Source organism: Thermobia domestica, chromosome 1, assembly GCF_964235325.1.
Source record: "Thermobia domestica chromosome 1, izTheDome1.hap1.1, whole genome shotgun sequence".
Classification (NCBI taxonomy): domain Eukaryota; kingdom Metazoa; phylum Arthropoda; class Insecta; order Zygentoma; family Lepismatidae; genus Thermobia; species Thermobia domestica.
Genome location: NC_137454.1, coordinates 374,264,607 through 374,278,656, shown reverse-complemented (window position 1 = coordinate 374,278,656; position 14,050 = coordinate 374,264,607). Strand labels below are relative to the sequence as shown.

At 38.3% G+C, this 14,050-nt stretch overlaps 1 protein-coding gene across 1 annotated transcript in view; it reads right to left on the bottom strand.

Moving 5' to 3' along the window:
* LOC145664435 (uncharacterized) overlaps positions 1 to 14,050 on the bottom strand; it is an 89,358-nt gene that overhangs the window by 4,550 nt on the left and 70,758 nt on the right. The window contains exon 12 of the mRNA XM_081731121.1: positions 12,826 to 13,739. Coding sequence (XP_081587247.1) covers positions 12,841 to 13,739 — 899 coding nt within the window. The 3' untranslated portion in view covers positions 12,826 to 12,840. The remainder of the gene's footprint in view (positions 1 to 12,825; positions 13,740 to 14,050) is intronic.

Genomic DNA, 14,050 nt, shown 5'->3' with positions numbered 1-14,050 from the left:
CTGAGTTTAGTGGGAAGAAATGAAAGAAAATCAAAAATGTATGGGCAATGTATTATTGAAAGAATACGACGAATAAGTATAGCGGGAAGAAATGGAAGGAATTCTAGAAAACCCTGGGTATAATGATGATAGAAATGTAAAATGAGTACAGTGAGAAGAAATGAAAGAAATTCAAAACTCATCAGCATGACAGATGAAAGAACAGGAGTAATGAGTATAGTGAGAAGAAATGAAAGAAATTCAAGAAACTCATGGGCTTGATGGTAATGAAATAACAGAAGAAATAAGTATAGTGGGAAGAAATGGAAGGAATTAGAGAAAATCCATGGGCACGATATTGATGAAAGAATAGGAGAAATGAGTATAGCGGGAAGAAATGAAAAGACAATCGAGAAAACCCATGGGCATGATATTGATGAAAGAATAGGAGGAATGAGTATAGCGGGAAGAAATGAAAAGACATTCGAGAAAATCCATGGGCATGATATTGATGAAAGAATAGGAGGAATGAATATAGCGGGAAGAAATGAAAAGACAATCGAGAAAACCCATGGGCATTATATTGATGAAAGAATAGGAGGAATGAGTATAGCGGGAAGAAATGAAAAGACAATCGAGAAAATCCATGGGCATGATACTGATGAAAGAATAGGAGGAATGAGTATAGCGGGAAGAAATGAAAAGACAATCGAGAAAACCCATGGGCATGATATTGATGAAAGAATAGGAGGAATGAGTATAGCGGGAAGAAATGAAAAGACATTTGAGAAAACCCACGGGCATGATATTGATGAAAGAATAAGAGGAATGAGTATAGCGAGAAGAAATGAAAAGACAATCGAGAAAACCCATGGGCATGATATTGATGAAAGAATAGGAGGAATGAGTATAGCGGGAAGAAATGAAAAGACATTCGAGAAAATCCATGGGCATGATATTGATGAAAGAATAGGAGGAATGAATATAGCGGGAAGAAATGAAAAGACAATCGAGAAAACCCATGGGCATGATATTGATGAAAGAATAGGAGGAATGAATATAGCGGGAAGAAATGAAAAGACATTCGAGAAAACCCCATGGGCATGATATTGATGAAAGAATGAGTATAGCGGGAAGAAATGAAAAGACATTTGAGAAAACCCACGGGCATGATATTGATGAAAGAATAGGAGGAACGAGTATAGCGGGAAGAAATGAAAAGACAATCGAGAAAAATCCATGGGCATGATATTGATGAAAGAATAGAAGGAATGAGTATAGCGGGAAGAAATGAAAAGACATTCGAGAAAATCCATGGGCATGATATTGATGAAAGAATAGGAGGAATGAGTATAGCGGGAAGAAATGAAAAGACATTCGAGAAAATCCATGGGCATGATATTGATGAAAGAATAGGAGGAATGAATATAGCGGGAAGAAATGAAAAGACAATCGAGAAAACCCATGGTCATGATATTGATGAAAGAATAGGAGGAATGAGTATAGCGGGAAGAAATGAAAAGACAATCGAGAAAACCCATGGGCATGATATTGATGAAAGAATAGGAGGAATGAGTATAGCGGGAAGAAATGAAAAGACATTTGAGAAAACCCACGGGCATGATATTGATGAAAGAATAGAAGGAATGAGTATAGCGAGAAGAAATGAAAAGACAGTCGAGAAAACCCATGGGCATGATATTGATGAAAGAATAGGAGGAATGAGTATAGCGGGAACAAATGAAAAGACATTCGAGAAAATCCATGGGCATGATATTGATGAAAGAATAGGAGGAATGAGTATAGCGGGAAGAAATGAAAAGACATTTGAGAAAACCCACGGGCATGATATTGATAGGAGGAATGAGTATAGCGAGAAGAAATGAAAAGACAATCGAGAAAACCCATGGGCATGATATTGATGAAAGAATAGGAGGAATGAGTATAGCGGGAAGAAATGAAAAGACAATTGAGAAAACCCACGGGCATGATATTGATGAAAGAATAGGAGGAATGAGTATAGCGGGAAGAAATGAAAAGACATTTGAGAAAACCCACGGGCATGATATTGATGAAAGAATAGGAGGAATGAGTATAGCGGGAAGAAATGAAAAGACATTCGAGAAAACCCATGGGCATGATATTGATGAAAGAATTGGAGGAACGAGTATAGCGGGAAGAAATGAAAAGACATTCGAGAAAATCCATGGGCATGATATTGATGAAAGAATAGGAGGAATGAATATAGCGGGAAGAAATGAAAAGACAATCGAGAAAACCCATGGGCATGATACTGATGAAAGAATAGGAGGAATGAGTATAGCGGGAAGAAATGAAAAGACAATCGAGAAAACCCATGGGCATTATATTGATGAAAGAATAGGAGGAATGAGTATAGCGGGAAGAAATGAAAAGACAATCGAGAAAATCCATGGGCATGATATTGATGAAAGAATAGGAGGAATGAGTATAGCGGGAAGAAATGAAAAGACAATCGAGAAAACCCATGGGCATGATATTGATGAAAGAATAGGAGGAACGAGTATAGCGGGAAGAAATGAAAAGACAATCGAGAAAACCCATGGGCATGATATTGATGAAAGAATAGGAGGAATGAGTATAGCGGGAAGAAATGAAAAGACAATCGAGAAAACCCATGGGCATGATATTGATGAAAGAATTGGAGGAACGAGTATAGCGGGAAGAAATGAAAAGACAATCGAGAAAAACCCATGTGCATGATATTGATGAAAGAATAGGAGGAACGAATATAGCGGGAAGAAATGAAAAGACATTCGAGAAAACCCATGGGCATGATATTGATGAAAGAATTGGAGGAATGAGTATAGCGGGAAGAAATGAGAAGACATTTGAGAAAACCCACGGGCATGATATTGATGAAAGAATAGGAGGAATGAGTATAGCGGGAAGAAATGAAAAGACAATCGAGAAAACCCATGGGCATGATATTGAAAGAATTGGAGGAATGAATATAGCGGGAAGAAATGAAAAGACATTCGAGAAAATCCATGGGCATGATATTGATGAAAGAATTGGAGGAATGAGTATAGCGGGAAGAAATGAGAAGACAATCGAGAAAACACTCAGGCATGATATTGATGAAAGAATAGGAGGAATGAATATAGCGGGAAGAAATGAAAAGACATTCGAGAAAATCCATGGGCATGATATTGATGAAAGAATAGGAGGAATGAATATAGCGGGAAGAAATGAAAAGACAATCGAGAAAACCCATGGTCATGATATTGATGAAAGAATAGGAGGAATGAGTATAGCGGGAAGAAATGAAAAGACAATCGAGAAAACCCATGGGCATATTGATGAAAGAATGAGTATAGCGGGAAGAAATGAAAAGACATTCGAGAATACCCATGGGCATGATATTGATGAAAGAATAGGAGGAATGAGTATAGCGGGAAGAAATGAAAAGACAATCGAGAAAACCCATGGGCATGATATTGATGAAAGAATAGGAGGAATGAGTATAGCGAGAAGAAATGAAAAGACATTTGAGAAAACCCACGGGCATGATATTGATGAAAGAATTGGAGGAATGAGTATAGCGGGAAGAAATGAAAAGACATTCGAGAAAATCCATGGGCATGATATTGATGAAAGAATAGGAGGAATGAGTATAGCGGGAAGAAATGAAAAGACATTTGAGAAAACCCACGGGCATGATATTGATAGGAGGAATGAGTATAGCGAGAAGAAATGAAAAGACAATCGAGAAAACCCATGGGCATGATATTGATGAAAGAATAGGAGGAATGAGTATAGCGGGAAGAAATGAAAAGACATTTGAGAAAACCCACGGGCATGATATTGATGAAAGAATAGGAGGAATGAGTATAGCGGGAAGAAATGAAAAGACATTTGAGAAAACCCACGGGCATGATATTGATGAAAGAATAGGAGGAATGAGTATAGCGGGAAGAAATGAAAAGACATTCGAGAAAACCCATGGGCATGATATTGATGAAAGAATTGGAGGAACGAGTATAGCGGGAAGAAATGAAAAGACATTCGAGAAAATCCATGGGCATGATATTGATGAAAGAATAGGAGGAATGAATATAGCGGGAAGAAATGAAAAGACAATCGAGAAAACCCATGGGCATGATATTGATGAAAGAATAGGAGGAATGAGTATAGCGGGAAGAAATGAAAAGACATTTGAGAAAACCCATGGGCATTATATTGATGAAAGAATAGGAGGAATGAGTATAGCGGGAAGAAATGAAAAGACAATCGAGAAAATCCATGGGCATTATATTGATGAAAGAATAGGAGGAAAGAGTATAGCGGGAAGACATGAAAAGACATTCGAGAAAACATATAGGCATGATATTGATGAAAGAATAGGAGGAATGAGTATAGCGAGAAGAAATGAAAAGACAATCGAGAAAACCCATGGGAGTGATACTGATGAAAGAATAGGAGGAATGAGTATAGCGAGAAGAAATGAAAAGACAATCGAGAAAACCCATGGGCATGATATTGATGAAAGAATAGAAGGAATGAGTATAGCGGGAAAAAATGAAAAGACATTCAAGAAAACCCATGGGCATGATATTGATGAAAGAATAGGAGGAATGAGTATAGCGGGAAGAAATTAAAAGACATTTGAGAAAACCCACGGGCATGATATTGATAGGAGGAATGAGTATAGCGGGAAGAAATGAAAAGACAATCGAGAAAACCCATGGGCATGATATTGATGAAAGAATAGGAGGAATGATTATAGCTGGAAGAAATGAAAAGACAATCGAGAAAACCCATGGGCATGATACTGATGAAAGAATAGGAGGAATGAGTATAGCGGGAAGAAATGAAAAGGCATTCGAGAAAACACATGGGCATGATATTGATGAAAAAAATGGAGGAATGAGTATAGCGGGAAGAAATGGAAAGACATTCGAGAAAACATATAGGCATGATATTGATGAAAGAATAGGAGGAATGAGTATAGCGGGAAGAAATGAAAAGACAATCGAGAAAACCCATGGGCATGATATTGATGAAAGAATAGGAGGAACGAGTATAGCGGGAAGAAATGAAAAGACAATCGAGAAAACCCATGGGCATGATATTGATGAAAGAATAGGAGGAATGAGTATAGCGGGAAGAAATGAAAAGACAATCGAGAAAACCCATGGGCATGATATTGATGAAAGAATTGGAGGAACGAGTATAGCGGGAAGAAATGAAAAGACAATCGAGAAAAACCCATGTGCATGATATTGATGAAAGAATAGGAGGAACGAATATAGCGGGAAGAAATGAAAAGACATTCGAGAAAACCCATGGGCATGATATTGATGAAAGAATTGGAGGAATGAGTATAGCGGGAAGAAATGAGAAGACATTTGAGAAAACCCACGGGCATGATATTGATGAAAGAATAGGAGGAATGAGTATAGCGGGAAGAAATGAAAAGACAATCGAGAAAACCCATGGGCATGATATTGAAAGAATTGGAGGAATGAATATAGCGGGAAGAAATGAAAAGACATTCGAGAAAATCCATGGGCATGATATTGATGAAAGAATTGGAGGAATGAGTATAGCGGGAAGAAATGAGAAGACAATCGAGAAAACACTCAGGCATGATATTGATGAAAGAATAGGAGGAATGAGTATAGCGGGAAAAAATGAAAAGACATTCGAGAAAACCCATGGGCATGATATTGATGAAAGAATAGGAGGAATGAGTATAGCGGGAAGAAATGAAAAGACATTTGAGAAAACCCACGGGCATGATATTGATGAAAGAATTGGAGGAATGAGTATAGCGGGAAAAAATGAAAAGATAATCGAGAAAACCCATGGGCATGATATTGGAAGAATTGGAGGAATGAATATAGCGGGAAGAAATGAAAAGACATTCGAGAAAATCCATGGGCATGATATTGATGAAAGAACTGGAGGAATGAGTACAGTGGGAAGAAATAAAAAGACATTCGAGAAAACCCATGGGTATGATATTTACCACTACAAACTGAACGGTCTGAGGCAACTAGCGATTTCACTTACGTCTTTATGTAACATCGAAACTAAGAAGGGCAGAATCAATTCAGTGCTTTACGCTAAGCGTACTACTGCCAGCAATATTTGAATCTACAATCACAGGCACCGAAAGCGAGCGCTCTAGCAACGAGGCCTCCGGAGTTCGAACCGGGTTCTAGGAGGATGATTAGTTGCTGCGCGATCGTAGCATATTCAGAAAACAAGACTAATGTGTTCGAGACCTCCACATTCGAAACTTTTATCCGCTTTATCTCCACAGGTGAGGTGAAACTGCATGTATATCGTTTCGAAAGGCCTTTCGTTTTGTTTTTTCAAGCATCGACTACTCGTTTAACTATGTTATTTAATTTCACTCAATTTCTCAAGGTGAATGTCGCGACATAAAAGTGTCCGAAAAAATATATACGAGTGCAGCAAGGATTAATTTGACTTCTAGAATGTTTTCAAGTAGGAAAATTGAGTTATAAGTTACATTTTTCTAAAACAAAATCTAGTGGTTCTGAAATATGATGGAAATTACTAGTAATCAAATAAAAATCCATTAAAAGAACCCTCGTATCTCGAAATGTAGAACTTTCCACTTACCGCAATGTGATTTACAGAAATTTTTATCGTGTTATATCTATAAATGGTGCTGCAGGCTGCAGAAACGTAATATTATCAAAAATGATAAGATGTGCGTTCAGCAAACTACGAGATAGCTTCGGTATATATACCTTAAGAGACGATTCGTGGATGATAAGGTAAGGACTCTTTTTACATGTGTTATTAAACTGAAGAACTACTTTCGTAACTGAATTTTAACATCCTGATTTTTATACGATTTATCAAAAATAAACTTGGATATTAGTTTAGAATAATGTTAAACTCAAACCTTATAAAATATACTTTTATATTCATAAACATTAGAAATCCTACAGCATCTATTTAGCTCTGTAATTCAGAATGTATTTTAGTTATCTACTTTGGAAAATTGACAAAAATTTGTATTGTATGTTATATTACGAAGTGTTAAAAGATCGATTTCGGAAGATGTATATATGCATGTAAGTCTATTAATCAGCCGATGTTTGTTTTAAAATTCATTTATTTTTAAAGAAAAAAATTAACTATGAATGTAAGTAAAATAAGAATGAAAGACATTACCAGAGGTAAAAAAAAAAAAAAAAAATCTAGAAATCGGAAAAAATGGTTCCGAGAGTAAGTCGATACTAACTTCTGAAAGTTATTGATATTCTTTGTGTGTAAACGTTTAAATTTTCTCGTTAAATTTTCACAATTATTGCAAAACCATTGTCGAGGTAGTAAAATGGTGAGAAATTGAGAGATAACAGGGTTCGAATACAAATAAATAAAGATAACTTTTTACGTAAGATGTATTCCAATACGTTTTTCTCTGTTACTAGTTCGAGCCGCTAAACCTACACAGGAAAGAAGATATTAGAACACTTTTACTTAATAAGTTCACTTATTTATTTACATTCTATCCTATTACCTATCAGTTATTCATCTCTTATGTTCTTGAGAATTAAAACAAAAAAAAATAATGAGAAAATGTATACTTACACAATAACGATCAACAACAAATTTTCAACGTTAATTCTATTATTGGTTGTTTGGTTTAACATACTACTGCAATTCCCAAAATATTTTGACAGCTTACGTGGCAATCATCAACAAACGTGGAAGGGCATTCTTTTTTTAATCGGAATTATATGAAGAACTGAAACAATTTTATCAAAATAAAAGTCACAACAATTCCAATGCAGTGCTTGTGATGTGGAGGAAGGACAAAGATAGCAAACTTCAGAAGTGACATTTTGTAAATGAAATGTTTTAACATGATAATAGTAACGATCTTTTCAACAAGGCGGTCTTAAATGATGTCATCGACACTACTAAGAAAGCTTAACGGGGCTCACTACCTGTGCCATCCTTGTTTTGCAGCCTATTGATTTATACCGGGAATTATTTTTCTATTTTCTCTGAAATGAACTAGAATTTTAATAATATGATTATACTGATCTCTTTAAATCTACTCGTAAAAATGACATTTTATTATAACGGGTGTCCCAAAATTCATGCAAGAAGTAATTTTGATGATAAAAAAACGCGTTTATAATTAAAAATTTATATTTATTAACAATTTTCTTTTTCTAAATCGTATTATTATTATTATTATTATTATTATTATTATTATTATTATTATTATTATTAATGTTAATAGACAAAACTTTTATCCCGAATAATTCATAAATTGCCTACAAAAAGAAGATTTCTCATTCTTTTCCAGTTGGTAAAGTTCCCAAAATAGCTGACACATTTCCTCGTTGAATGGCTATACTAACGCGTTGTACGAGGAACGCTCTAGCTTGGGTATCTCCCGATTTTAGCGATATTCGTTGGCCAACTTCATTGATAAAATTAAACCCCTCTTGGCTCCATGAACCACTTGATTCAATTGCTATCGTAACAAACCAATATTTGTCCAATAGACTGATATATTTATTCCTTTTCTCGACCTGTCTTTGAGCTACTACGAGTCCTGGTCAAGTCGATGTATCTGGTACTTTTCAGGGAGCATAAGTGTCTGCACAGGTGACTCCCAAACAAGCACCTTCCTTTTTCTTTTTCACTGGCACTAACGTCATTCATTTTTTTTCGTCACTGCGGCTACATCCATTTGGATCCCTCACTGATGGAACGCGTGCTGAAATGAGAGCTCTCAGAATGATATCATTTACACTGGTAGGTTGTGAAAGCCTGCCAGCACTGTTTTTACATAAGCTATGCAATCCTCTACTATCTACATGAGCGTTACATGTAGAGCAACGGTGCGCCTCGCAGACGTCCTACGCGTACAGCAGTGACTATTCGAAAACTTACGTTAGACAGATGTAATTCCAAAAAAGATGAAGATAAGGCTTGAAGCCACGCTCCGTTTTCAGGGGATGTGACAAGAAGCCTTGCTTTATTTTCGAGGTTATCAATAGATCTTAACAGTGAAGCTATATGATGCTTTATTATAGGCTCATCCCAGGCTGACTGGATATTTCTGATTATAAATTTTTAATGATTCATAAAATATACAGTATAGGTTATGTATGGAGTAGCATATCGAGTAAGTAGCCTCCAAGGCATTGCTGTCACATACGCACTCTTTTGTTGAAATGCTCCATGACCGTTTTGTAAATGTGCCTGAATTTCGTTGATACAGCACTCAATTTTCTCCTTCAAGGTGGTCGTAGGCTTGTTGACAAAGATCTTACAAGTAACACTTCACATCGTTGCTGCCGGTCTGACGCTAAACTATACATTTTCGGAAAGCACTAGTCCTAAATAGGATAACTACACAGTGCGACGGTCAGACGTTGCCGCGTTCAGGACTTATGGAGCGTCAAACATTAACATGGGGTTTATGAGAGTAACCATAGCAGTCGTATTATTTCATGCTAATTCGTCTTGCATTTGAACTCTGTGCTAACATTTGTGTTGTAGCAGTCGTATTATTTCATGCTAATTCGTCTTGCATTTGTACTCTGTGCTAACATTTGTGTTGTTTTTGTGTTTTTTAGGTATGCGTTGTAAGATGGATCCGAAAGTGGTCGTTTGGGCTCTGGTGGCCGAGATCGGGACAAATGAGCGCAATCCAAATTTGGAAGAGCAAAGGATGGTGGCACACATCAAGTCTCTTTTGACCAGCGGGATGGAAGTCGTTGAAGAGATTCGTACGCTCGGCTTCGGTGACAGTGATGGTGACCAGGGGGACGGAGACATGGATTTTGGAGACGAGGAAGACCAAGAGCAGGAGGATGCAGAGATGCCTTCGTCATCGCAGCAGTCTCATACGTCTTCCGCATCTGGCTCATCAGCGTCAGAATACCTGCCCTCTCCTGTGAAGAAGCCGAAGTTCCAGGATCAGCCTCCAGAAGACTCCAAAATGACACCAGAGCAGTGGCGCGAGTACAAGGCAAAAGCCTATGCCTACTGGACGGTAAATCCAAAAACAGGTAGGCCTTGGAACACAAAGACCGGTCGTGCTACCCACTCGACTCTGCAGAATCAGTTCAGGTATATTCGGAACATTGGCGTGCTACGTCACTTTGGGGCAACACAAGGCAAAGATGACAAGAAGACGCTGATGGCAGAGATCAATGAGGCAGTTCGGGGCATGTTCGCGGAGAAACAGCACACTGCTATCATTCACGATCGAACGTTGCGAATTTGGGCTAGGCAAACAGCTAATGAACTGGACCCTAACAAGAGTCTCAAGTTCAAGGCATCACCGTCGTGGGTGTACAGATTCAAGAAGCGCAACAACATCGTGGACCGTGCAATCACCCACAGGGTCGGCAGGACCTGGCAACTGAAAGAGTTGGACTTGCAGCAGCAGGCTGATGCTTTCGTATTAGCGACTCGCGAGCTCATTGCAAGCGAAAGCATCCCACCAACGCAGGTTGCCAATGCAGATCAGAGTAGCTTCAAGAAGTTGTTGCAGAGTACTCGCACTCTCCGTACCAAAGGAACAACAGTCGTGCGAGCGGTTGTGGGATCCATGAGCGCAACAACCCACAGCTACATGATCATGCCCGTGATCACCATGGCCGGAGAGATTCTGCGGCCGATGTATGTACTGGTGTCGGAACCAAGTGGAAAGTTTCCGGGAAACAAGCCTGCAGATCCACCGAACATCAAATCATTTGCTGGCAAAACGTCCAACATGAACAGGGACGACCTTAAGGACTTCTACGAGCAAGTGTTCTGGCCAAGCATGCCTGATGATCGGAAGAAGATCGTTTTGCTATTGGACTCGTGGACTCTGAACAAGGACGACAATCTATCGAACGCACTGAAGCCTGCCGACGTTGCGTTGCACAAGAGACTGATTCCTGGTGGTTGCACTGGAAAGATTCAGCCTTTAGATGTGCATTTCTTCCGTCAGTACAAGTCCTTTGTACGCTTTGTGACCGACACACTGGCCATGGACAGTGTCATGGATATCTGGCATCGCGATCGATTCCTGGCACTACAGTCGTTTTCACTCTACCAGTTCAGCGCACCCCGATTCAAGAACCTGATCCGGTACGCTTTCCACAAGGCTGGCTATCTGGACGAGGAGCCGGGAATGTGGATCTCTCCGCACGAGTACTGCTTTGACTCCCTCGACGAAGGTGACGTGTGCTTCACGTGCGGCGAACTACCGTTCGTCAAGTGTGCACACTGTGAGCGCACTCTTTGCATCTCTCATGCTCTGTTCGACGATTTGCACATTGATTGTACCCTTTAACTTACGCAAACAAGTGCTCAATCAGACAACGTCGATTCAAACGTCACAAACCTTGTGTTCTTCTTCGTTTCCTGTAACTCTCATAAACCCCATGTTAATGTTTGACGCTCCATAAGTCCTGAACGCGGCAACGTCTGACCGTCGCACTGTGTAGTTATCCTATTTAGGACTAGTGCTTTCCGAAAATGTATAGTTTAGCGTCAGACCGGCAGCAACGATGTGAAGTGTTACTTGTTAGACTTCGAAAAACTGTAAAGAAAAAAGGCCAACGGCGTTAAATCGCATGATCTGGAAGGCCAATTCTGATCACCAAAACGGGAAATTACGCAACCAGGAAATGACTAATGCAATAATTGACTTATTTCTCGAGCTGTGTATCATGTGGCCCCGTCTTGTTGAAACCACATGTCGTCCACATCCGTATCTTGCAATTTAGGTACAAAAAACTTGGTTTATCATGTCGCAATAGCGAGCACCATTAACTGTTATTGCCTGCACAGCTCGAAGTGTCCAATTCTTAACCACGGTGCCAAATTGATATTCCTGGACTCTCAGCAATACTCACGAACTGTTTCGTTATTTTGTGTTGAACGACTTGTTGAAGGACGGCTACAGTGTTGTTTAAGATCATAAACTGATCTAGTCTCCCTAATTTTTTTAATTAATCTCTTCATAGTTGATGAAGCTAAATCACTATTCCAACCATATTCTGTATGAAAATTGCCAACTGTAGCTGCCACACCACTATTTTTAAAATACTGCTCAACGATGAAAATGTGTTGTTCCTTAGTGTAGTGCTCCATTTTTAATAATCCTAAACTGTTAGCTGTCACACGCTGTCTTTTTTTTTTTTCGTTGGCAACATCATACGGCACAAAATTCGAATCTTGCGTGAATTTTGGGACACCCATTACACTGAATTTGAATATAATGGAAATTCTCTTTGAAAAAAACAGAGTTAACTACATTGAAGAAAAAAATCAGATAAATCAAACCATTAAAATTTCAGAACATTTCAAAAACAGAAAAATAATTAGATCAAGGGCTAAAACACAAAGCGTACCGTTAAGTTTACTAGAACTGCGCATGGACCTCTTTATTTTATTTTATTTATTTATTTATTTATTTATTTATTTATTTTTTTTTTTTTGACGATTGACACGTAAGCAGGCGGATTAGAACGGCAATCACGCTTTCTTATTCCTTTAATTACGGGCGTTTGTAAATTATCTTCTTTAATAATGATTAACACGTAAGCAGTCGAAATACACTGGAAACTACGTTTTATTATTACACAAATTATAAACGCTTTTCTTCCTTTCTTCGATTTTAAATAGTTTATGTTAAAACATGTAGTGATATCCTTAATTAGATTTTAAATCCTAACGAGACATTTATATGATTTGTTTTTAAAAACGAAATGAAGCACTACATATATATTTTAAAGCATTAAATCTTAAACGTTAACAACCCAAAAAAAGAAGGTATAAAAGAGTAGAGAATACCACCTTTGACATCCTCTCCTAATCCCTGTGCCTGTGACTTGACTTCTTACCCATCCTCTCTGAATACGATGACCGAGATGGAGAACGAGAGCTAGAATTTCTTCTGCGTGACCTCTTGGGAGAGCGTGACCTAGAACGGGAGTATTTCCTTCGATCCCTATGCTTACTCTTCTTGGGAGACGGTGACCTAGAATAGGAAGAGTCCCTTCCACGTTTTTTACTCCTCTTGGGCGATCTACTAGAACGCCTACTACTGTTTCTATATCTGCTACTGCTACTTTCGTCATGACTATACGAATCATCACTGCCTCGTCGTTTATGTCGAGAGTCAGAACTATTACGTTTATGCTTATCTCGACTGGAGTCTCTTTTTCGATAATACCTGCTACTACTTCTTTCCCTGGATGAACTTCGTCTATGCTTGGACTCACTCCTTCGTCGTTCTTTTCGCCTTTCATTATCTCTACTCGAGTACCGAGAACGAGATCTTTCCTCACTAGGAGTTCTTGATGATTTACTATTAGACTTTGAGTCCTTCGACTTTGTACTGCTGATTCTACGACTTCGTTTATAATTTTTCTCACTGGAACTATCGGAAGAAGAACTAGCAGACGATGACGATGATGATGAACCAGAGTCTGACGATGAAGAATTTCCAGAAGCACTCTCCTCGGAACTTGACTCATCTTCAGAGCTACTAGATTCATTATCATCTTCGTTCACTACCTTCTTTCGGTCTTTCACTTTCCTGTTCGAACCCCGACTATCACTTCTTTCAGAGTCCCCATCTAGGTCATGATCTCCCTTTCGTTCACTCTCCTCTTTCGGCTCTTTCAGTGGTGCCATCTCGGGTTGCTCATCTGTAAGCAAATCTTTCATATCCTGTGGCGGAAGGAATTTCGGTTTCACCTCCTTTCCTAAAATAGGAATGAAAAACAATTTTTATGTTAGTGAATTATCGGTTACACATTTATCAGTTACAATGACAATTTAAACTGTTTGTAGCTTAAAATAGCTTTTTATTCTTATCAGTATTTAAAAATATGTTCAAAAGGCAATAAAATAAATAGTATTTAATTACATAATTCCTCCAATGAACTTTTACCCTACGATATTCTAAAACCACAGAAATATCTCACCTTACAACACATACACTTTAAAGCTAGTCCTTCCCTTGTAGTATTTTTGCATCAGTTCCGTGAATGAATAATGTTATTTGTTTGTATTA